At 36.5% G+C, this 25,785-nt stretch overlaps 1 protein-coding gene across 1 annotated transcript in view; it reads left to right on the forward strand.

Moving 5' to 3' along the window:
• TTC17 (tetratricopeptide repeat domain 17) overlaps positions 1–25,785 on the forward strand; it is a 64,390-nt gene that overhangs the window by 19,578 nt on the left and 19,027 nt on the right. The window contains 15 exon segments of the mRNA XM_068398215.1: positions 329–440; positions 1,585–1,716; positions 2,402–2,511; positions 2,794–2,938; positions 3,327–3,466; positions 3,710–3,870; positions 4,169–4,281; positions 5,871–6,011; positions 6,449–6,564; positions 7,692–7,866; positions 8,424–8,501; positions 10,729–10,770; positions 10,772–10,922; positions 10,925–10,950; positions 13,180–13,366. Of these exon segments, the coding sequence (XP_068254316.1) occupies positions 329–440; positions 1,585–1,716; positions 2,402–2,511; positions 2,794–2,938; positions 3,327–3,466; positions 3,710–3,870; positions 4,169–4,281; positions 5,871–6,011; positions 6,449–6,564; positions 7,692–7,866; positions 8,424–8,501; positions 10,729–10,770; positions 10,772–10,922; positions 10,925–10,950; positions 13,180–13,366 (1,829 nt within the window).

Consider the following 25,785-nt stretch of genomic DNA (forward strand, 5'->3'; position numbering starts at 1 on the left):
AATCTGCATGCATTGCCATTTGCCTGGCAGACAGATCATTAATCATAGTAGTGATACACTAGGTTGATGCTGATACATTTTGGAGGCTATCCAAATGTTGATGTTTTCTCTAAAGCAGGCAGAAATTTATTTACTTTATCCTACAGTGGTGACATCCTGATACAACTGAAATCTGGGAAGACATCAGAAATGGTCTAATGTGCTCAAACACAGGATTTTTGTAACAATCAAATCGGAATACTGTGTCTGTCAACTACAATACTGTCTCTTATGAACTTTAGCAGTATTTTAATCTGGAGTCTGCTGTGTTATGTTGTTATGTCCTCAGACTTGAAGACTATATAGACACAAAGTCACCAGTGCCTCCAGACCTGCAGCAGCCAGACTGTACAAAAGTTCTAGATCTTCCATACAGCATTCATGCTTTTCAGCACTTACGGGTAAGCAAGCAAATGCAACTATGTTTTTTTCCCCATCAGGAAGAGGAATAGAAAACTTTTATTGGCAGTTCTCAGTCAAGGTTGAAAGGTATTGTAATCATTCAAGACTGTTTCAGACTTTTTTAAACCAGAAATGTGCCCCGATTAAAGTACCTGCTTATAGGAGGATAGTTCCATCAGTTACACAGATCTTGTTTCTCTTTTGCTACTGTTTGCCTTATTTTAGAGAGTGGCTTTAGGAAAATGGAGTATTTTGTTTTCATAACACACATTTCATTAGTAAAATGGTAGCTTTCACTGGAAATGCTTCTAACTTGTGAATTGTATCAGTTGAAAATTGGAGAGTGCTGAACAGAGTCATTAAACTGTATGAAGATGCAGGGTCAGAAAACTTTGCAAGCTTGTCGGTAGCTCCTAACATACTTGACTGTCTCTTTAGTATCTGAATGCCAAGCCCTAACCTAGAGGATGAGATAATTGTTCTTTACTAGTACAAAGTTTATCTGCTTTAGAAAGGTTACAGTTGGAAGTGTGATGCAAAAATTGTTTTTGTCAACAGTATTATATGAGCAAGTTTTTTAATGCAGATGCACCTTCAGTGCTTATATCTTGATATTTATTTTATTACAAGACTTTAAAATAACTTTTCATCTACAAATAAGGATTTTCTTACAAACAAAACAGGAACTGAAGTTTTCTAGCTCTGTTCGTGGGTCTGGATGTACTTTTGAAACAAGTACGTTTGTTGTTGGGGAAGGAAGAAAGAGAAGAAAAGATGTGGGGATACTTTTCATAGTGTGCAGCATGTAACCTGACAAACATGAGTTAAGTGCTTCAGTGGTCATTAGTGAAATCAAGAGTTGCCAGATATAAAGTGCTACTCGAAATGAATGTTTCTCCTATAGCATTCACAAGCAGAGACTGCTTTTGGCTGCTTCTAGTGTTTGCCTATCTACAATAATATCTATTATTCACCTGTCAAAGGTGACATTAACCTGTCAGGTCCCTAAGATCTTGATACAAGAGGATGATAGGAATGTAAAATAACAAAGCTGTAAATTTTCCTGGGAGTCGTGCTCTTGTGTATATTTCTCTACTTTTAGTTAAAGTGTCAGCAAATACCTATATTCAATTTTTATTTTAGGGTGTCCAAGAAAGAGTTAATCTTTCCGCACCCTTGTTACCTAAAGAAGATCCAATCTTCACATACTTATCACGGAGGCTGGGAAGAAGTATAGAGGAAATAGGTCATCGTATTTACGACGGGCTAATGAAGGTATGAAACTGCAATCTTACTATATGCGCAAAAAGAGTGCTAGAAAGGTCTCACAAGATTAGATATGTCTGGTACGTGCAGTCAGATCCAGTACTAGTTTTTCACATTTATTTTTTGGTTTACATTTCAGTTACAAAAGGCAGACCAAAAACATTTTCTGCTAGTTGAGCAAAGGTAGGAGAAGGCATCAGCAAAGCCAGTAAATAGATACTTACTGTCATCTTTAATGACTCGTGTATTTGTGTGGTCTGGCAAGCCACATTCATTGCTCTGTCAAGATCATAAGAGCTTTTAAACAAAAATGCAGGTACTTAAAGAACAAAGAAGAAACAATAGTACTGAAATGCATATTTTTTATTGAATACCTTCCTGCAAAATATAGGAACTCTCATTGAACTCCAGCTAAGCTGCTGGTGCTTAAACTACTGTCACTTCTCATTTCATCTCATTTTGAATTATTACCTGTCTGAAAGGCAGAAGTTCTGTTTCTTTAATACATTTATATGCTAGTTCATTCTTCCTGAACATTCACAACTATTGCCAAAGGGCAGTTTTACAGAGGAAGAGGATAACTTAGAGCAGGTTTGGTGCTCAGCTTTCCCTCCCATAGTAATTAAAGCCCTGATTAACCTTTCAGTTCATGTCTTAGTAGTTAGTACAGTTCATGTTTTTCTCCTTACTGCAGAACTCTTCTTCCTGGGTACTCTATAATATGGCTTCTTTTTACTGGCGAATAAAGAATGAGCCATACCAAGTAGTAGAATGTGCCATGCGTGCCCTTCATTTTTCTTCAAGGTAAGAATTGCTAATAAAGATTTTTTTCAGATTGCTTTTCTAGTTATCCTAATTAGTAAACAGGTTTTAGTTTCTAAGACTGTGTCCTAAGGAATAATCCATGTTACTTAGTCTTTATATATGCCTAGTATAGCACATATAATTTAGGCATTTTCTTATCAAATTGCATATATAATATGTAACTGAAGAATTAATGTATCCTTATGCATGATTCTTACGCAGTCTGACCTTCTTTTAGTGTCTGTTTTTTCTTTTTTTTCTTTTCATTTTCTTTTCTTTTAGGCAAAATAAAGATATTGCACTGGTAAATTTGGCAAATATTCTGCACCGGGCTCACTTCTCCGCAGATGCAGCTATTGTGGTCCATGCAGCTCTGGATTACAGTGACTTCTTTACCAGCTATTACACTTTGGGAAACATATATGCAGTAAATACTGTCTTGATTTTCTGAGACTTTTAGAAAACTGAGTATTATTTAACCTTTTTGGCTTGACTTGTGATGCTTTACTCTTTTACAATGTATCTTGTGTTCCACATGCATTTCACACTTAATGTTTAAGATTCTGTCAAGATATTTTCATCCAAAAGTCTGTCTTTCAGCAAAGATTTTTATCAGCACTTGGAAATAAATCCCAGAGAGATTCACCTGCAGCCTCTCTTTAGCAGATACTGTGGCTTGAGTTTCAGAAACAACAGGCTGCTTGTTACCACAAATTAAAATTTGAGTTAATGACTTCTTTAAAAACGGACTATTTTTTATTAAATTTTTATTAAATATTACCAAATAATGGCTAATTCTCTCAATCATTCTTCAGATGCTTGGAGAGTACAACCACTCAGTCCTGTGTTATGATCATGCTCTACAGGCCAAACCAGGGTTTGAGCAAGCTGTAAAAAGGAAGCATGCTGTTCTATGTCAGCAAAAACTTGAGCAAAAATTGGAAGCCCAGCATAGGTAACTAAAAAATCATCCTAGTGGCAATTCATACAATCTCACTTTTATTGTTCTATTGCAGCAATTATTTACATTTCAAATAGAATAATGATTTTCAACTTTCCATATTTCTTTGACTCTGCAATAAAATTATTGATAAGAATACTTTAAGAAACCCAAAGTTGAAAATGTGCAATGCTGTAGGAAAAGCTCATATTTTAAAAAGCTTTCAAAGTAAATCTTTTCTGCTGTTGAATTTTCAAGATCACTTCAGCGAACATTAAATGAACTGAAGGAATATCAGAAGCAGCATGACCATTACCTTAGGCAACAAGATGTTTTAGACAAATACAAACTCATTCAGGAGGAACAAATCTTGAGGAACATCATTCACGAGACACAGATGGCAAAAGAAGCTCAATTAGGTACAACTTCTTAGCATTCATGCTCATTATAGCAATGAAGAATTGCACATATTCAGATTAATGTCAGGACATAACTTCTTTATGTATTAAGATAGCCCTGAGTGGCTGTTATGTTCTGCTTATTAAAAGAAGGGATTGCAGTATGGTTTCTGAACAGGGTTTTTTCAGATCATCTTTTGAAGATGGGGTTTCCCCTGCACTGATTAAATAAATAGAAAGGATTGACCAAACTGGGGGTGGAGGGATTGACTGTAAGCTGTCTTTGTCTCGTCGGAAACCTCACTTATATGCTTTGCAGGGAACCATCAGATTTGTAGACTGGGCAACCAGCAGCATAGCTTGCACTGCCAGTGGGACCAACCTGTTCGTTATCACCGTGGAGACATTTTTGAAAATGTGGAATATGTTCAGGTTTGTGAATTGATACCCCTGCTTTAAGTTGCATCCCATTTGCATTATTAGCAAAATAGTTCAATTTTTTTGAGGCCTGACAAAGAGGGTACATTTTGGGTGTGGTAATTATAGTGAGAAATCATTTAGTCTATTTTCCAGCATGTAAAGTATTTAATGCTAGTTTGTTTTGCTAGTAATATAAGCTGAGATCGACTGTGGATTATAGAAATTTAGAGGGTTTATTGTATAAGACTGTTTTATTTAGAAAAGAGAACTATTTGAATTATTTTAATTGAAAAACTTTATTTTATTCCAAAGTCTGAGTTTCCTATGAGATAGCAGCCACTTCTATATTGACTCCTTTGCTTTTTCAACCTGCATAGAACAGCCAAGTATTTCATTCTAGGAAGTACAAGAATCCTCACCTGAGGAATTACAGCTTTCTCTTACATGAATATACTGCATTTCAGGCATGGTAGCAGGAGCATAACATGTTTAATTTTCCATTTTAGTTTCTTCCAGAGAGGACAAGAAAAAGCATTAGGCAGCTAATGTTGATGAAGAGAATTTTCTAAGGAGTTAGTTTTCTAATGTATGTGTGGTGTATGGAACAGGAATTATTCTTCAGTGGAAAGAATATTCCAGTATAACAGCTTAAAAGTGTGTTTAAAAGAATAATAATCAATCATTTATCTCTACAGCCTTAAAATGGATCATAATTTCTTTTGTTTATTACACTGTCGTGTGACTCAAGCTACACAATTTTTTCATGCTCCTTCCAATTTAATATTTTTTCCTACCAGAAGGAGCACAAAACTGCCATGAGCAATTAACAAATGGAAAAGCAGAGCTCAAAAGTGTTGAATCTACTGATTGCTTTTGCAGCCCAAAAATAAGGTGTTAGCCCACTTTTGTGAGTATTTGCTGATTGTCTGTCTTGAATTAGTCAGTGCACCAAGGAAATCTGATACAGCAATATTGAGAAGTTTTGGAAGCAGGATGCATACTAATACTGAAAATCCAGAACGAAAGCCACCCCAAGCAACGCCGCTGCTGTGTTAGAACTACAGATAAAGATAATGGATTCATTTATTTTGCAATGTGTAACATGTCCTGGAGTTTCCCCTTAACTAGTTTAAGAAACAGGAATAATTATTTTTAGTTATGCTATGTTTTCTTCTTGGATGTTCTTCCTATTATAGTAATTAAAAATTCAGATTATCAAGATAATTTTGCAAGCCATGTGTTATAGTAATTCTGACTTGAACTAGAGCTATGCGGTCCAGATTTTGTAGATCTATTAGATCTATCAGGTAGATTTTGTTTGTGGTCTATTAGAAACGTTTGCTTGGTACCTTTTAGCATTTTTTTGATGATTTGCACTTGTGTTTTCATTGTTGACTTATTTACAACGTGAATATTATTTTTCCATTGTGTGAGTGGATCAAGAGGCTTAAATTTCCATTTTTTTTTCCTGCTACCCAAATTTCAGTTCATCAGTGAGGCTTAACTACATAAATGGTGGGGAAAAAAGTAATGTGCAGAAATTCAACCAGTAATATGCCATCTCTTTTCCTTATTAAATATTGTTTTTCTGTTGTTTCTAGTTCGGTGAAGACTCTTCAACTTCTGGTATGACATCGGTGAATTTGGATCTTCATGCAAACCAAAGTGACCACAGCCAGTCCTTGCAGTCTTCCCCTGTTGCTCGTTCTGTCATTTCAGTGTGGAGTGTAGAATCCAATAGAGTGAGTGAAGAGGATAAGCTTTGCCCTTTCAAAGAGGAGTTGTGAAAGAGTCAATCTTGTCCTTGTTTACATGAAACTTTTTAGCATTTGGGCTACAGTTTTGATGTGTGGCAGCACTGGAGAATGTAGCATTCTGAATTTCTTCAACATATAATAATCTCTGTAGTTTCTCTACCAGTTTCCCATCATTTGAAACTCTACTACAGCACAGAGGGGATTATTCTTAGCTATCTTGGCAAACACCTGCTGCAAATAAAGGAGTACAGCTGAGTAAAGACAGAAAACTGAACCACTGTTATTCGAGAAAAGATGGAAAAGTAATAAAGATCTCTGCTCTTTTTTCCCCTCCAGACTATTCCTTATGTTCTTAATAGCTTGTTAATTAGAATATTTAAAATGTTGAGAAATTAATCAAAAATAATTCCTTTCCCCCTTAGGACAAACAGCATATTCTTTGGCCTCAGCGATCAGAGTGCATGAAATCTTTCCCCAAAATTCCTGATCCAGAAGAACTGCCGACTTATTTCCTGCCCCCAGAAAATAGGGGATTCAGGCAAGTGTTGATTTTTAAAAAATGTATTTGTAATTTTTAACATTAATGTCTTAATGAGCATTTTCTTTCTGGGGAGGATGAATGCAGTTAGTAATCAACAGCACAGATGTGTTCGGACCTCTTTCTCTGGCCATTCCACAGAAGGAGGGTGTTTTCCTTTATTGTTGTCTTTGCTGTAACTGTAACAGATCCAATTTCATGGTGATTTTTCCCTGACTGTTAGTACAAGGTGAATACATGAAATATCTACAGTATTTCTAAAAGAATGAGGATTTAAGCATTAGAGTATAGTTTTTAAAAAAAAAGACCCTGAGAGAGAGAATGAGGTATCTATTTAATAACTAGAATTAACTGTTGTACATTGCATACATCCTCTTAGCTTTAGTCGTGATAACAGCAAATTGTGAAAACCAGAAAATACTAAAAAAGGATTAGGAGTGGAAAACCCTGGCTCGTTCCTGTGGGAGAAAGGTAGAAAAACAACTTAGTTGTGGAATAGTCAGTAATGTTTGTTTTTATGTAGGATAAAATAAATGTGTCTATGCTGCAATAGCTGCCTTACATAGATCAATGCAATTTCATAATATCCTACTCACTTAACATTGTATTACTGATAGTAAGAAAGCTTTCCTCTAGTTGGTGTAATTCTAGTATTGAGCATGTGTTAAAGCAAAGGTTCCCATCCACAAATGTCCTGAATCTTCCTTTGAGGAAAAAAAAAGTGTTCAACTTAGAATGTTCTTCCCAAATAATTTGGCTGCCTCTTGATGTTTTTGAAATCAAACTTTAGTTCAAAAAATTTCAGCATTTTCTTTGTCTCTTGTCTATTTAGTCCTAAAATTCATACAATCCTTAGTAGCATAATATGAGAACCTTCTGTGTCTTATCTCTACTGCATTGTCCGTTATTTACAGGTATTCTATGCTTAAAAATGGGAGGTAAAGACTTTATTTATTAATGACTTCTCAAGGGAAGGTTGATCCTTGAACTCTCCTAGTTTGCAGCTCATATCTCGTGGCAGTCTACAGTATGAGACTTGTCAGTTGATATGTAGCTAATTCTTATGTTTATATATCAGTGACATGCAGCACATGCTATTAATTTGTCTTGGTTCTCCTTATTGCTAGAGTCCAGCCAATCCTCAGTATCCCAAGAGATACTGTCGGGCACGGAGAAACCCAGGCACCAGACTGTTCTTCCATTACTGATTCTCGTAACAACAAATCTCTAAACATACTGGTCAAGGAACTAGACAGTAGTCTAGATTTGAAATTCAATATGCCGGATGATCAAGCAAGACAAGTAAGAGATATTTTCTCATTGGTTCTCTTCTGGTTTAAAGTTCTCCTCTTTATTGCCTTAAAAATCTCACTCAGAACATGACATGTCTGATATTTGACAGATGACTTGATATCACAAGCTGATCAGTACTTCCAAAAAAGGGAGAGCAAGTGCTTTCTAACAGCGTAAGACTTGTTGTCTTGACTTCTTTCAAATGCTGACCAAAAGCACACAGAATAGGAAATTTTATTTACTATTTAAAATTACTGCTTTCTTTTAAAACTTCTAACAGGCACTTGACATGATTCATCTTCGTGAGATTTCCAATAACTACTGTATTCTACCAAGTTGGTAACTTTAGGCTGAAATTAGTCCTTCATATTGCTTTCTGGAGATTGGCTGCTTTAATTATTACATGTTCACGTCATCTATTTAGAATAGTTTTTCTTCTTTTTTTTTTCCCCCCCTTTTGCTAAAGGGAAGACTTAGGGAAGTGAGACTTGAATGACCTGTGTAGATATATATGGTAATATTTCTTCAATTGTTTAAAAAAAAAAATTAAAATCTTTGCTGTCCAGGTCTTGCATTCTCGTATCAACAATCAAACTATCACACAGGCGAAGATAGGAGCATTTCTAGATCATGCCATGAAAAAGGTATGTCAAAAACTGTAGCATGACATAAATTCAGAATTCTTATTTGAGGCTTGTTTCTGTACTTCTAAAGAAGTCAGTCAGTCATGTGTAAGAAATAAGCTTATTTGCTGCCTGCAACTGAGATGAAACAAAGTTAAAAAATTCATGTTTACAAGTAAAGCACAACCATATAGAAAAGTATCCATTAATTTAGCTTAGTGTGGACCAGGCAGCCCTGTACTTACTTGTTTTTGTGACTGCAGGACATGGAGCAGCAATATGTTAGCTAATCCCAGCAGCCATTTGCTTAAATGAGAGAAATAGCTTGGAACTACTCCTCCATCTTTCACCCCTCCCTACATACCTGCCTTTTGCTCTTCCTCCTCCTCCCCACTACCCTGCCTTCCCCTCCAAAGAAACCAATCCCTTGTCAATCTTCTGTCAGGATAACTAGCACTCTGGGGCAAAGAATGTACATCTGTATAACACCCTGTGGAGTGCCACCTCCATCTTGCGTGGGGCCTCTGAGAGTCATCACAAGTCAAATTGCAGGAAGCACCGAGATAGAGGTTGACTTTTTTTGACATGTCAAGCTTATATTTCTTAAATTAACTCTCTTGTATGAGTTGTATCAAGGCAGTGTATGTATGTACTGTTTTTAGTGTAAAATCAGTACCACTTACTATGTGCATCTGTCTTACTCAGAAGAAGAAAAATTAACAGTAGGAGTTGATTCCTGTTATAATGCTGTTCAGAACAGTCCTATATGTGTCTAATGTCTTACTGTTGCAGGGCATAGGTACTTTGTTTTTAACTGTAGTATTCTGTTGCCTTCATGCTAAAAGTCTGAACTTCTTGGTCATTTAGATGCTGATGTAAGAACACTGTTGCGTCATGCCTGTTTTGTTAATGATAAACTTTATAGAGCAGGAGCGCCACAGCTAATAGCTTTTTACTGGGAAAAGACCAAAGTGCTAGTAACTTGCTGAGGATTTAGTTAGAGAGAGATCATTAAGACCATTACATTGGAGTGTAATTCAGTGAGGAGTAACATGCAAGTAATGTTATGTATGTGCATTGCAAAATAGGGGTGATAAATACTCTCACAATTATAGATTATAGAAAGTAGTCCGGACAAAGAGGTAATATATCCTATTGATGTCTTCCAGTTCATCTTGAACCATAGGTAGAACCCTCCCGTGTGAGGTTATTTTTAAAATCTGAAAGAAAATATTTGTATTGATTAACTTTTTCAACACAATATGGCTGTAATGCCAGCTATATTGCATTAATACAATGCTACTGTAAATATCCTTACCTGTTTCGCTTCTTTAATCCTAGCTGCATGTTTCCTACTCATGCATGCATTTGGGCTTCAGATGTGTAGGTTGGATTGGACATTAATTTCAGTTGTTGCTTTTATACTTAAAACTCTTTGTAGAATTGGGTAGTGTGGAATTGCTGAAAATATTAAAGCTAGAATGTATAGTGTTTTCTAAACCATTTCAACTGCTAACATCTGAAAGTGGATGTTTTACATAGCTCTGTCCACCTGTTAGTATTTTAAAGTTTTGCTGTTTCTCCTCTAGGAAGAGTGTGTTTCTGTTATGGGGTGAAAGAGGAGGAAGGAGCGTTCAAGGTGTATTTAACACTTCCCCCATTCTTCCACCTGCCTTCACTTGTTGCTTTCTATTTTATAATCTTTAAACAGTACCTAATACATGTCACTTATCAACTTGCATAAGACGGATAACTAAATCTAAAGAAAGAACAACTCTGAAACCATAAAGATTGACAGGAATCTTGATGTTGGATATAGGACCTGGAAGCACATCAAACTACAATTTAAAGCTGCCTGACCTTCCAAATTGTAACATTTCTACATAGGTCTGTATTAATGTAATTTAAGACTCTGAAGTGGCTCACAAATGTCGCTTCCTTCAGCAAGCTAACCATTATCACTGGTATATTTTAAGGGATTTGTAGGTCATGATATAAGGCAGTCATATGAGTAGAGAGTGAACAACAGCTGCTACTGATTTACAGTTCAGACTGTAAATTGTGTCAATTTGAGTAGAGCAGATTGAATGGTCTACTAGCAGTCACAGCAAAGTGTAATTTGTATCTAGTTAATAAGGTAGTTGCAAGGGTGAATTTTGTTTTGTTACCAAAGAGGGGCAGGCAGTTCTGTCTCCCTGAAACACCTCATTGTGTGTGTTTTCATCCTTTCCCCTGGACTCTCCTATAGCCAGAAGATTCTCTATGGCTTGTGCTTAATGAAGCTGGATTGGTACTGGCGTGCAGTTGGAAATAGCACCTTTGCTATCACCTGTTTTGCCAAAAAGCATTAATTTGGCTCCAATGAGTATCAGGACATCCCTCTTGTCAATCTTGCTAATCTCTTGATCATTATGGTCTTCATTGATGCCAGCAGGCTCCTGCTGACGCTTTGGCCATCAATGCCTCCGAGGTAAGACGATGGTTTTTTGTGTGTCATTCAGAGGTGAATGTCAGTATTTTCTTCAGTATTTTCTAAATACGTTACTTACTTATGCTACTTTACCCTGTGCATTGCAGTTCAATCTTCCAGCTTGTGTTTGCAACAGATGTTAATTTTCATTTAAATTCTTGATCGCACTGGGGGGTGATGCTGGTTGCTGAGAATATAAACATCTAGAGCCGAAGTTTCTTCTAAAATAGATGACAGACTTTTGCCTCTCATAAACCTGTAATTATCAGCAGTGGCTTCATAGAAAATCTAATACTGGTGTTTGGCAATATTTTGTCAAAAACAGAGACTCTCTAATGCTGTCAGCTATTTTATCTTGATTTTTTTAAAACCTTAAGTAGCACCTATGTTGCTAAGATCTTTGGCTGTATAGACATCTTTTCTTGCCACTTGACTTCTTATCTGTACTGTTTATTTGTCCCTAGATGTCATCTATACACCTAGAGGAAAAGCTGTGTTCTAGTTGTTTGGGAGCTTTACTTCCAACCATAGATTTTCAAACAGGTTTTTGTATTTCTGAATGATAACATCATAAACATTTTGAATGTTGTCATCTATGAAACGCAGAAAGTTTATAACCTGTTTAAACTACTAGAACTGGCCAGAAACAATTGTAGAAAGGAAGCAGGGGGCTTGGTGGGGGCCACCTTTTCTGTAGCAAGTAATTTTGGTCTTACATGTGAGATGCTTCACGTAAGAAGTTCAAGTGACTTTTTCATGTGCTTCTACTTCTGTAGTTAGATAACAGAGAGCTTAAACCTGCCAGGCCACTAGTCACCTAGTGCCATAAAAAAAGCTAAAACAGAATAAGCTTTTTCAGTATAGCATTCAGGAACAATTTTTTAATTGTGGAAAGGAGTCGTAGCCCACTTTTGGGTGGCAGGTAAGACTGTAAAAAGGAACTACAGAAAGAACTATGTGTAAATGATGTGCCTTAAGAAGAACACCTTGACAGCGCCGCCTTGGAGGGTAGGAGCGCTAGGGATCCTTAGTACCATGCTGTGTGAGTGGGGCTTTTTGTCAAAAATATTGGTAAGTCCCTACCTTGTTACATAATGCCTGCTCCTATTTTTTTTCATGGCATTCTCAGTCCTGTAATACATGTGTCAAAAAAACTCTAGCAGTGAGAATTTGTACTTGATAGTATTACTGGAATATAATTGAAAGTAAATACAAATTAAAATTCATTACAGCTACAGGGAGTGAAGAATGTGCTATATTAGCAAAAGCTTTAAAAAAAAAAATCCTCAGCTTGCACCTTTTTCTGAGTGGTGTTTAATAATACACGCTCAGATGAGTTTGGAAAATCTTAAGCTACTGGTTAGGCTCCACATTTTCAGATAATGAATGTAAAATTATTTCAGTGGAAAAAATGACTACTAAATTGCAATATTATAGTCATTATTCTAGCTAGCATATTACTGTTTAATTACAACAAAATTAATTTGTGTAAGTGAATTGCAACAAATTACTTTGTGTAAGTGAAAGACTTTTCAGTCAACAAAAAAAATGTAATGCTTTACTGTGTGCTTGTGTTAAAGTGCTAATTAAATTCTACTCAGTGAAAAATGTGTTTATAATTTGTACTTTTAAAAAAAATACATATTTTAAGGAGACTAACCAAAAGCAGTGGACAAAAATAGTAAGTTTTATAAAGAACTGAAAGTAAACATAAATATATACCCCTAAGCTAGTGTGATATTGGTGTTTTCAGTAACCTAGTTCTGCTCAAGTAAATCCTGAATGCTTTTGACGAATGAAGTGCTTCTGTCCTGCTAAAACACTAGTAATAATTTTACATTTTTGCTGACTTTTAATCATTCTAAAATGTCTTCAGGCGTTTCAGTTTAGTTCTTTGCTACTCCTTGCAGTAAGCATTATGTTTATGATGGGTTATAAGTAAGTATTTAATGCTTCATTTCAGCTTGTATGTATTTAACAGCTGTTTATCATCGTAGGAAGATGGAATCCTGAACACAACCTTTATGTCAAAACAGCTTTCGTTCAGCACCAATGCATCAAGCTGTTAGTTCTTCATTCTAAGAATAGGCAGTCCGTATTTAAGAAGTTTTCTAAATTCTTTCCAGCCAAATTTGGAAGGGTGTGGATTGACAGGGGTTTCTCCTAGTTGGCTTCAATTTTAAACAGTGACCATACTTATGCTGGGGTATGTTTCTTTTCTCTTTGCAGCCCTTGACTTTTTTGAGCCTAGGAAATGCATATCTGTCTCTGAACAACATTAGCGGAGCCCTGCAGGCCTTCAGACATGCACTGGATTTGACGACCAAGTGCTTGGAGTGTGAAAGCAGCCTGAAGATGATCCGCTGTTTGCAGTTTTATCCTTTTCTGTACAACATCACCTCTTCTGTGTGCAGTGGTAAGCAGCTGATGAAAGGTGGACTACAAGTGAAATAGTGTCTGTTTGCCTTGGGTGTTGCACCTGAAATTCATTATTATTCTACTTGTTTCCAAGGATGCTCCCTTTTGCTTTGTAGTCCTTTCTCCCTGTAAGGACCAAGGTCGAGGTACTAATTTTAATGGAACAGTTACAGTCCATTAAGAAGTGCTTGAGGATGACTTCTTAAATATCTAGAGGGCTGCCATTGAGTGCAAATTACTTCCTGAGTGTGTCAGTAATACCTTAACAACTTCACCGATATCTCTTACTGGTAAATGAGGAATGCTGGATTCAGTATTTATGGAAGTGCACAGCTACAACTGCTAGGCTACTCAACAGCCCCTTTGTACATCCCTTCAAATTTTACAGTCAGATAGATATATTTTCTTAAAGCTGAAGAATTTGGTGAAGAGCAGTTTAGTTTTAATTCATATCCTTTCAGTGTGTTCAGTACTTTGGATGTCATTTTCTAGTGTTCAGTCTTTACAGAATAGACAACATTATTTTGTTTATGTGGAGTCTGTGGTAACTGCTCTTAACCCTCCAAAAATCTGTAAGAAGAATGACTTTGAACCCAATCTCTTCCCAAAAAATATTTTAAAATATTTGAGATAGAATGCTTTATTGTCCTTAGTGGCTACTTGTATTAAAAAAAAAAACAGTAATAGCTTTTGGATATTAATTCTTTCATTTCAGTGAATTCCACTGAATATTTCAAGTATTTTGTCTGTTCTTGCATATGGCTAATATGCTGCTTATGAGCAATCTTGAACATCTATGAATATATTTTGTAATACCTTCTCTCTCTCTAATTGTTACTAAGGTATTTTTCCATCTAATCTTTCCTTTGTTTTTAAATCAAAACCTCACAGGAGAGAAATGCTTTTGATTTTTAGTATTGCCAGGAGTCCCTCTGAATTATTTTTTTTAAATTCCCTCTCCAGTGGAAAGACATGGAGAAACCTCCTCTAATTTAGCATCTAGAATTATACTGTCTAAACATCATAGAGGCCATCATATCTAGAGGCCATCATATCTTCTGGTACAATATGGGTGATGCCATTGTAGGTGAAATTCCAGTATTGTCATGAGAATAATATGGTCTTCTGTGGCCTTAGGCATTTTTGCTCTGACAGCGCATCAGTTGTGCAGAGAAATGAATGCTGTTTGGCTAAATGTAGTGTAGTAAGTGGTATTATGGCCCAGCTGATGGGTCTCTTACTGACTTCCATAATGTCAACTGTTACACTGGTACCTCTCATTGAACCTCTTAACATCAGAGTGCCCTTCTTTTAAAAATCCTAACAAATACCATAAGCAGTAGTGGAACTTGCGCATTTCATCACAAGAGACACCTTCACTGTTCTGGACAAAAAATTCAATGTTTGTTTACTTTTTATTAAGATCTTCTTTAAAAGTGGCTGTAACTCACAAGGTTAAAGCTGTTCCAGTCAAACCTTAATGATAGCCACTCTATTTTGAAGTTAAGCAGAAAGTAGTTTAAAAGTATATTCACAGAAATGAGATGGTAAAGAGCAATGGCTATATTTGAACCCCAAAGTGATCTTTTACATCTTTCTTTTCTTTTGTATGCTTTTCTTCCTTAACCTTGTCTTAATACTTAAAAATATACTTCTCTAGTTTGGCTGATTCTTGGCTGCTGTTTCCATTGATTCCTGATCCAGGATGTTCATTTTGAGGTCAACTGTTACTGCATATGCTGTTTAGGAAGTTTGTATTTCTTGAATGTGAGGAGAAACCCATATCAAAAGTGCTTATGAGAGAAGTGTTGTCTTTCCTTTTTTGCTAGCTTGGCCACAGGTTAACAAAGTGAGTGTGAGTATATTCATCTGATACATTGGGGTTGTTTTTGTTTGTTAAGGAATATGTGAAGCTACTAAACCAAGAGAGAGCTGAATATGCTTTAGCATGTTAATTTGCTCATTAAATTTCAGTATTCCAGTATTTAAATATATTTTTTGTGTTTTTCTTGGACTCTTCCTGTCTTAATATTTATTTCTTTTTCATTTCTATTTATAATATCCTTTAGGTCATCTTTTGTCTGAGTGCAAGAAACCTGAAAGTATGAACCTGACAAATAGTGTAAATGTTTTTTGTACATTCTTGTGCAGAGTGTAAAATAAACATACTGGTCAGTTCAACTTTGATGATGATTTGTGGTTTAAGTCAAAACTCAGAATTAAAGAATGGAAAGGTAGATTTGCCTATCTTATTTTCATAAGGTTTGGGAAAATATTTTTTTCCTCACTGTAAACTTCAACTGACTCAAGAGGAACCATGACAGGCTGTATGAAAGTGAGGTTAAGTCTCCAAAACCAGAATTATTTCAAGAATGCATACCCAGAATCACACTTCGCACTTAAAAGTATCCTGAAATTTTGGGAGTCTTCTGTTCATCCTTCAGTCCAAAGAAAACAGTTGAAAAGATTGTAGGTTTGATTTTGACCTTAATACATAATGCTATAGTATATACAATTATTCAACCACTACATAGAACCTGAAAAAAGCAAAACTGTATTTAGACGTTAATATTTAACATTACCTGTTGCACTTACACCATTTGTTAAACTGTTAATATCATGTAGACTTACAAGATTCGTAAAGCAACATAATCTTCTCTTGTTCAGTTCTGTGACAGACTGGAAGGCACATTTTGATGACAAGATGCAAACTGAGCACTACTTTCACATACCTTTCTGAATGAGACTTTAGGTATAGAACTAATGCAGCACATTTGTAAATACATGGATCAAATGTATGCTTGACAATCTCAGTATCACTGGATTGTTACTTTAGGAGATTTTCACAGCCTTTCAGATCATGTGTTGCTGCTTGAGGACATCTGATACTGAATTTACTTTGTCCTCTTGTTATTATGCACTTGGTGGCATGTCATAACTATATCCTTTGAGATGGATATGTCGTGCTGAAAAATTTACGAAGAAATTGGAATGTCAAATGTTGTCTCTGGTTTAATATCTTGTTTTGATAAGCATTCATTCAGTATTTCTGAAAGTAACAGCAGTAGGGCTGCCTGTGCTTTGGGTTGTAGGCCCATGTGATAGCTGTGGTCTTGCTTCGCCTGTCAAAAGCCTCTGTTCACAAGAACTGAACTAACTAGTGAGACACGGAGTTCCTTGCTCTGCTGCCGTGAGCCATCGGCAGAATCCAACAAATGGTCAGTGGGAGTTACATGCTAGCATGGGATGGAATATGGGATCAAAAATCTGAATTTATAGTCTGATTTTTGATTACAGTATGTGCCTGGTGTGCATTTCAAATAGGTGAAATAGGAATTTTCTCAAGCATGTTGGGATATTTTCTGTTAGCACAGAACTTTGGAAGTGTGATATGCTAATGCTGACTTGTTGGATGCTTGCTTATATGCTCCTGTATGTACTGCTGCCTGGTACTTCTTTTTTTCTAACTTACCTCTGTTCTAGATAGAAATTTGTATTTCAAACCGAAGTTGCTTCATGTATGTGAGAAGAGGAATTAAAAACCTCAGACCAACGCTTTTCTGTTTAACTTCTGCCTCCTACATTCAAGTTTATATAAATGTTTGGTTTTGTTGTAAAAGGTTTTCTAAATCTGCAAAGGTTTTTGGTGGTGTTTTTTTTTCTTACGGAGGAGGTGTGTGAAGTGTCCAAAAGTTAGTACAACTATATCACCTGTGACATTTATTTTAGACAACTTCAGGAGTTCAGTCAGTTGCAACTAATATGGATACTATACAGCAACAATGCTGCAGTGCTACATATGCCTCCATTACTTGGATCAACGGCCCACATACTGCCTTTTTCCCAAATAACTGGGAAAATGACCGAAAGACTTCATTGTTATGGGGTTATCCTGTGGTGGTCCTTCTAGAGGTGCCTTGGCAGTGTTAAGGGTGTTGCTGCTGAATGATCAACTGTTATGTTACTGACAAGTCAGTTCCTGAAGCGTGTTAAGTAGCAGAAACTACGTTGCTTGACAGATACCTAAGCAGCCATATCTGACACACAAATAACAGGACTTGTGTAACAAGTGTAAAAAAACTTAATGTGAAGAACATGGTCTCAGAGCTGCAGAAATGAGATACTTTGGCTTTTTGCTGCTCATTAAGCTAGTAGAGAAAGCCAGCATTATTTTTGTCAGATACTGAAATGGTGCATTTGCAGGATTTGTTTTGCACACCTTTATGGCTTAAAAAATTGCAAGTAGCTTTTATGTGATAAGATCTGTGGAGGAATATTCAACTAACGCCTAAGGGATTGTTCCTGTGGCACTTCATTGGCTGATGTGAACATTCAGATATCACGCCTTATTAAAAAGGTTACAGTATACTAGAAGCATATTTATAGTGTGATGATTAGCTGGCCGTTGAAACATGTTGATTTGTTAATTGCTATTGCATAGGACTTTTCCTTATGTGTGTGAACAGAATTGCTGCTTGGACAAACAGAAGTCATTTGTACTCAAAATATTTTTATCTGACTGTAAGCATCTATCTCTGACTGACAGTTCTAATTCATTATGAGCTCATGCACTTCACATTCTTCTAGACAAGATCAAAATTCTGAATCTTAAACTTTATTAATAGACTGATGGTATTCAAAACATGAAGCACTACTTGTTTCAAGCTTCAGGTGTCTTTACTCTCACTGTCTTTCATTACTTGGCAGGATAGTGCTTTTACAAAAAGCTTTGTGTTCCTCTGTTGGAAGTAGAGGCAGTGTGAGTACATTACGAATGTATGTGCATGCCATCAAGATACCTGAATGCTTTTATGTAGTGAGTGTGTATGTCTGTGAAAGCAGTGCATGCTCCCTTACTTTATGGCTTAGTTCTGTAATGTATACAGCGATAGCTTAATGATCTGCTAAGTATGGTTTTAGTGCCCTCTTGTGGTACAAATACTCTATACCACATGAAATCAAAAGTCTTGGTTTATTTCATCTACTTCCTCTTGAAATAAAACATGGAGAGAATGTATTTGATCTTTTAAGTGTATGGGTTTTCCTCTGTCCCCCAGCACTTCGGTTCTTACAAAGTTAATAAGCTTAGACCTTTAAGCAAGTTGACCTGAAGAGGAGAGGTTGACCTGAAAGGAGAATCTCTGCTTAAAACTCTAATAGTAAGCTTATGGACAGATTAAGTAAGTTGCTTAAACCAACATCACAGTTTAAGTCTCTGACTCTTAACTTGACAGCTGCAGTCACTTTGAGTTCCCTGTAGTGATTTCAGATACACAAATACTAAGAAAAAGCATCACATACACTTCCTTTACAATAGTATGTTAAAACCTAGAGATGTGAAATACTTTGCATTTTTAAATGCACCTTTCACTTACTCATTGATCCCCTACAAGCTGCGACTGACTTGATAGTCCCAGCAAGGGGCTGCTAAATTTTTTTTCCATTTGCTATAGCATGAGGTCCTTTTAGACATTTTTATCATAATAGCATTTTAGTTTCCTTCTTCTCAAGATGCTGTATCTTGGAGGAATGCTTATCACTTACAGTGTTAATAGGTGGAAAGAGGGGATGTTTACTCTTGGGGCAAAGGGTGTTGAGCTTAGCTCAGTATTTAATCTCGGTTTAGTTGAAGCAAAAGGCCAGAATGTATACCAATTGTATGGGATTCTGAAGTGAACACCACTGTGTGTTTAAAATTCAGCTTTTTCTTTCTTTGACTTGTATATCGTGTAAAGGCAGAATTCTTGAGTGCTCCCAAGCCTTATTTAGACTATCACAAATGTTAGTACTCTTATTTATCTGATGATATTAATAAAAGGGATGGGATCTGTGGCCATTCATTTCTCTGTTGCTTTTACTCTCTCTCCATTGCCTTATGGGAAAGTTCATTTGTATAAACAGAATAGTCAACCCCGACAAGGTTTTTAAACAAGCAGAATTCTATGAAGCACGCGAACAGCTTGTCAGAGCTCTCAGAAGCACATCATGGTAAATGTTTGCATTGTCATTTAATAGTAGCATAGAGAAAGTGGATTCTATCTTAAACAGTAGCAGTTCTAAAATCAGTGTTACCATTTGAAGTTAAATACTCAGTTTTTTTTTCTACCCCCTACACGCACATGCATGCACACTGCAGGTTCCACTGGGATCTGACAATCAAGCTGGATTCTTTCTCCCTCAAGCATCTCTGGCAACAGTGTCTGTCCATCTGAAAGATCTGTTGGTGCTGCACAAATGGAATCTAGGTCACCATATTTGGGCTCTGCAGTGCTAAAGGAGTAAGAGGAGGTTAAATTGTATTTGTATAGAATGAAAACATCTTACTGAATGTGGGCAGGTGGGAGATATGGAGAATGAGGACTGCTTTTTGTCCTGTTGGAGGTAGACATCCCTAGGGACTGGGAGTGCCAGGAAATATCAGATGTGCCTCTGACTGGGAGATCCTGGAGAAATCTTATGTGAGAATGTGCTCTGTGGGAATAACGTGACCTAATTATTCTTTCAGTTTTGTGCTACCATTTCTGTGCACAAAGTGCACTAGCCCAGTGAGGGAAGAAGCAGTTCCTACCGTCCACCTTTGCTGCAATAGTCATGGCATTCCTAGAATTTTAGTGCTGTAATCTGGAAGATAGTTGACCAGATGCAGGCTTTTTGATGCTTTCTACTATTTGACCTGGTACCTGCTGTATAAATCAGATCTTTCCCTGAAAAGTCTTTGTCTATTATCTCTTGAGTGGCTGAAGGAAGGTGAAAGTGAAGAATAGTGCTATGCCAAGCTCACTTTGAAACCTGTCTTTCCTTTCCAAGCTGCATGTATTTTTCTTCTCAAAACTATATAGAGATGTATAGACTGAGATTCTTAAATTTAAAAATCAAAGAATGAGGTACTACGTTAAACATGGCATTTTTAGCTACACCAGTATCCAAAGGCTGTATACCTATGGTTCATGTGCATTGCTTCCAAGCTACTGCTTGCTGGAAAGCCGTTACACATCTTAAAGGTTTCTATAACTAGCAAACAAAGTGTGCTGTCTTAAGTAGATCTCTGTTGCTCAAATGTCATTCTCTTTTGCATTTGTTAAACATGCTAATGGGTAAATCTGATCTGCAGCTTCTCTTTATGCTAACGTTAAGAGATTTCTTATCATGCAAATCTGTCTTGCTAGCTTACATACTTTGCTTATTTACAGCATGACAGTATACCTAGCAACTTCCAAAACAGTCATCAATCTCACTTTGCATCATACTCTGTTAAGAGTGGTATGCCTGCAATATTTAGTGTTCTGTATTCATCTGGATCGGAAGGCCACAGGCTAGCAGAGGAGGGAGAAGAAAGTCATGGCCTTAGCTGTAGGAGTAAGTGAGGAAATGGGGATAGCACAGTGGAAGGGAATTTAGAATTGTAGGAGAGTTCAGTGAGTTTACTGATGCAAAACTATGAATATATGAAGGAAAAGCAGTACAATATTAAACTAAATATACTATGACATTTCCCATTTTTATTTGCCTTTATAGTACAAATGATTCTTCATGATATGTTATCTGGATCCTTCAGTTACTTGAGCACAACTACATGCTCATGTAGCAGGAGGATGATCGTCAGAGGTTAGAGTGGAAGGGAAAAGGTTCTCTTTCCAACTAAATTTTTCAAAACCTGATACCTTCAGTTGTCAGACGTATGAACATTTCTCTGCAATGTTTTTGGTGCTTTTTTTGTAATAACGAATGTAAAGAAAATTAAGACATATTTGCTACTGGCTGTGTCTTCATCTCTTTATAGGAGGCTGCTTTTGCCAATGGCAGTTTCTTGCACATACGTGCTAAAAATTCGTACTGAATCTGAATAGTGTGCACTGCCTAGCACTGCCTAAAGCTGAACCTTTTTAGAAAGGTCCCAACAAGTGCATATGTTCAACAGCCTTTTTAGGGGAATAGTATTCCCCAGCTACATCTCCAGGAAGATGTAGTTGCACAAACAACTTCATAGTAAAGCTGTACAGACTGAATTAGCGAGTTGGTTAAAGCACGTTTGGAAGAGAAAGAACTTGTGGTCCCCACGTATGGGAGAACCGACAATGTGTAGTTTAGTGTCATTAACAACTTGCGAAGACCTTGAAGGCTGTATTCACTTGGCTTAAATCTGAGAACTTGTAAAGTAGTGATGTGTAGCCTCAGCCTGTAATGAGTCGTGTTGAGATTGTCTCAAAGCAGCATGCAATGCCATGTGCTCAGATTAAAATGAGCACTGCATGTTGAGCCATGGAGTGCCAAGCACTTAACTACCCCTGATCTGTCTACTTTATTGATTTGTTTTTTGATTTTAAGGTTGGTTGCCTGGTTCATGTAAGTTTGTGTTGTGCTCTGACTGTCCTCAAAGCTTTAAATCTATCATCTATTCTGGCTACTAGTGGCTGAAAGTAGGACAATTGAAAGTTTCCCTAGAGGGATTGGTGCTTCTTGAATGCAGCAGTTTTGGGGAGAAGGGGCATTCTTCCAAAAATTCCTAGTCTTTCTGCAGGCACTGTTCTATAGCTTTGTACTATTCTGGCAGTGTGAGTAGAGTATTTTCCTGATGAATCCTAAACTAGGGTGGTTGGCAGTATTCTTGTAAACCTTAACCTTCTGCAGGTATTCCTTACCTGGACTCAAGAAAAAGATAATCCGATTCTTGTTTTTGTTCATCACTCTCTCAAAACTAGGATTGATTTTTTTTTTTTTTTTTTTTTTTAATCATCTTATTTACAGCAATAACTTGGCTTCTTCATGGAGTTGTGTAGAAAGTGGCCTGTCAGACAAACTGCTAAGCACTTAAAAGCTATCTTAGATTAATAAGGGGCATACCTACCTGACCAGTTAACACATTGTTTTACTATTTGAGTGTGTCAGTGTCTCTGCTTTGATCTCCCATTAGGAGGAAGATGGCATGGATATCTGTCCCAAACAAATCTATAAATTGTCACGGATCAAGTCTGACTCTAAATCTGCTCTTGTTGAGCAGTATAACCTAGTGAAGAGATAAACAGATAAACATAAACACAGCCTATCAAAAATATTTTCTTAAAATGAAAAATATGAAATCAGGTTCCTGTGGAATACTGTTTAAACTCCAATATATGGTGCAAACCTTAGTGACAAAGTGGTAGTCAAAAGACACACATAAGGCCAATGCTTGGCTTTATAGTGTCAACCCCGTATGTTGAGAGAAGTAGAAAGCTAACAGTAACTCGTAATGGGGTTAGTTAACTGTTGTGGAGTTCAACTACATGATGCCATTTCTCATCAGTGGGTTACTCTAATACGTCAAGTCCCTTTTAAACTTGAATTCATAGGTAGAGTAGGATCTAGCAAAATATTTAATGTTTAGCATAAGAAGAGGTATGTGGCTTATGATGGAGGAAAAATAAAAAAGAGAGCAAAACAAATGCAGGCCACTGTTGCCTTTGCCTATGCTAGTGATCCTTAAATTAAGAATTTCCATGGCTTAATCAGAAACAGATTTCAGAATTGTGTGTGCAGGCAACTAAATATTAGTCATTCAATATTCATAGCATATGTTATACTGTGATCTACTGTGAGTGTTTATTGTTAAGGAATTAATAAGTAACGATTTTCTTATCTGACAGTAAAAAAAAATCTGACACATAGGAGAAGTCATTGAGGACAAGCCTTTGTCTTCAGAACTTACATGTGCTTGTTTGTCTTGCTTTCTTTCCCTCTTTCCCCAAAACAAAAAAAAAATCAAGCTATTCTTGAGGCACAAGGTGAAATTCAGACTGGAGTGCTCCTTACCTTCCTACTCTATATGTAGGACCAGGGTCCCCTGAAAGAGACATTTTCTAGTCTCTTATCCACTGACAGGATTGGAGAGTTTAAATTTAGATGTTTAGATGTTTCTATGTTTTGAACCCTTTTTCCAGCATCATGGAGCAAGTTATTGTTTCTGGATGTGCGTCATAAAAAAAACAAGCTCCTATTTTAGTGGGTGGTGAGGAAGGAGGAGAGTGAAGGCTTTAGGTAGTCAGCCCCTTTGATATTCCCCTCCCCGTTTTTAACTGTGGAAGAGGTGTTGAGGAGGAGGGTTGACATTTTCTGCTGCGTTGCAAAGTAGCCTACTGAATTCTTCGAGAAGTTTTGGATGCATGTCCCTTATTAAACTGCATTGTGTTCTAATTTAAATAGGTTTGTCTTCATCTTTAAATTTTTTCCATGTTTTATTTATCCCTTCTTTATATTTCGTAAGGAGAATTTGTGTGTCTGTTCATCAGGGACTGGTCTGTTACGCAATGGTGAGGTATTTGTCTCACTTAATATGAACAAGAAATCTGGTTATGTATTGTTGGCATTTGTGTGTTTTGAAAGGTTTAATCAGAACTGCTGTAATTAGACAAACAGATAATCTTTAAATCTATAGCTAAGCCAATTTAGAGTCATCTTTTGGCTACAAATCAGATTTTAAAACTGTTTCCCTACGAGTGAGAATAGTTGTTTTACTATATCATCCCCTTAATTGAAAACCTGTTGTTGGAATAAATAATAAAAAAGAAATAACTTTTTTATGCTTCATTTTGTGTGCTTTAGTCTAAATTTTGACCACATAAATAATCATCCTGTTGTTTGCTATGCATCAAACCAAAGCTTGTTAAGTAGCGCACTCTTCTGACTACTTGATTTTGAGCATGCCTCTCATCATTTTTGAAGAAGGGCCACTGGCCACTCATCTAAGGGAGGGATTTAGAGAAAAGGGAGGAATTTATGAAAATCAACTTTTAAAATACTTCATATTGCTTTTCATTATTTGTTCTCTATACTTACTTTTATTTTTCAGTTAGCAGTATGTCCTGTCCATTGAAAATGTTTATTTTTGTCCTGTAACTTCCAGTTTTGCAAAGGAGGGTTTATATTAGAGGAAAAAGCTAAAAATGAACAGTGTTTCTGTGTGGGGAGAAAATACACCAAAAGCTTAGTCTAAATTTTGGGCACTACACTCATCATTCTCTGCCTGTACCCATATTGATACTTAACTTGAAATACTTGACCAAAGAGGGAACTTATTACAATCTCTCCTTAGTTATTCCAGAATAGTAGCTATGATGATATATGAGTAGTAGATCCTTTTTTTTTTTTTTTTTTTTTAAATGATTTATCCAGTATGTTACAACTGTAAAAGGTACTGGAGGTACACTTGTGTTACTGTTATGGAGCCTGGTTGTGCCTTGTTGAAACTAGCAGTGATACTGTTGGGTTCAGAGAGAGCAAGACTGACTGCTGGGTGGGCTGTTCAGCTTTTTGAGTCTACAACAAGGCTTTTAACAATTTCATGCTTCTGCAGATGTAGGTTGCCTGTCTCCTTTGTATCTTTCCTAGGTCCTATAGTGTACAATAAATACGTAGTAGGACTTGTGTATTTCTCTTCAGTTAAATGTAGACCTATCAAACATTCAGAGGTCAGTATTGCATAGCCAGGTAATTGTAATTAAGAACTTCTACTTTTCTTCTCCCTTTGCTTCCCTGCTCTGTTTGTCACTTTGTTGATCATTTTTCACTAAAACTAAACAGAGAACTCTTTGGTTATATTTTTTCTACACTTGTGTGTTTGGAAAGCACCAAATTTTCTTTGGTATTGCTTCTGGAGCACGGTGCTGTGTTGCAGTTCAGCAGTCATGGCTTGTGACCTTTCTGTCATGTTTTTTGATGACAATCCTGTTCAGTCATAAGTGGTTTGCAGTTTCTGCTTTCCAAGCTTGATCATGGGATTTATTTGAATTGCGAATATGTTTTTTTTCAAGAAAACGGTAGAAAAAGGAAAGCATTGAATTTTAGAGCAAATCTTAATAGAACTGTGTTAATTATAATTAAGGTGAAGCAGAGCAGCAACAGCTGCTAAAGATAGGTCTCTTCTCTAGTTACTGCTCATCGTATTGCTTTTAAAACTCATCTCAAAATAACTGGCATGGATTTTTTTTCCCTTAACAAATGTTTTACAATCAAATATCTGTTCATGGTTGCTGTTAATGACTCATAGAGCTTTAGGAAATTATCGTGTTCATCTTGAAACATCAAGGTAATGTGGGTAAGCAGTGTGTTAATCACCAGTTTTAACATTGCCGTGAAAGTCAAAGCTCATGTTTTATATGTTGTCTGAAGGATGGTCTCTCAAACAGCACTTTCCCATAACACTACCCTGGCTTGGTTAATGTCATATTGCGGTGAAGTCATCATGGTGCAGAAAGTAAGACAGTTCATGGTGCTAGTTTTGGCCCAATTTTGATGACTGAGATCCCAGTAGTTTTAGATGCACAAAAGGGTTCTGGTAGGTGAGTTCATTAATTCCAGATTATTTTTGTAAACCGTCATAAATTATATTGCCTGTTACATGAAGCACTGAACAAGACTTTTCTATAAAAAGTGATGGGTGGC

This window comes from Nyctibius grandis, chromosome 4 (assembly GCF_013368605.1).
Source record: "Nyctibius grandis isolate bNycGra1 chromosome 4, bNycGra1.pri, whole genome shotgun sequence".
In the NCBI taxonomy this organism is placed as follows: Eukaryota; Metazoa; Chordata; class Aves; order Nyctibiiformes; family Nyctibiidae; genus Nyctibius; species Nyctibius grandis.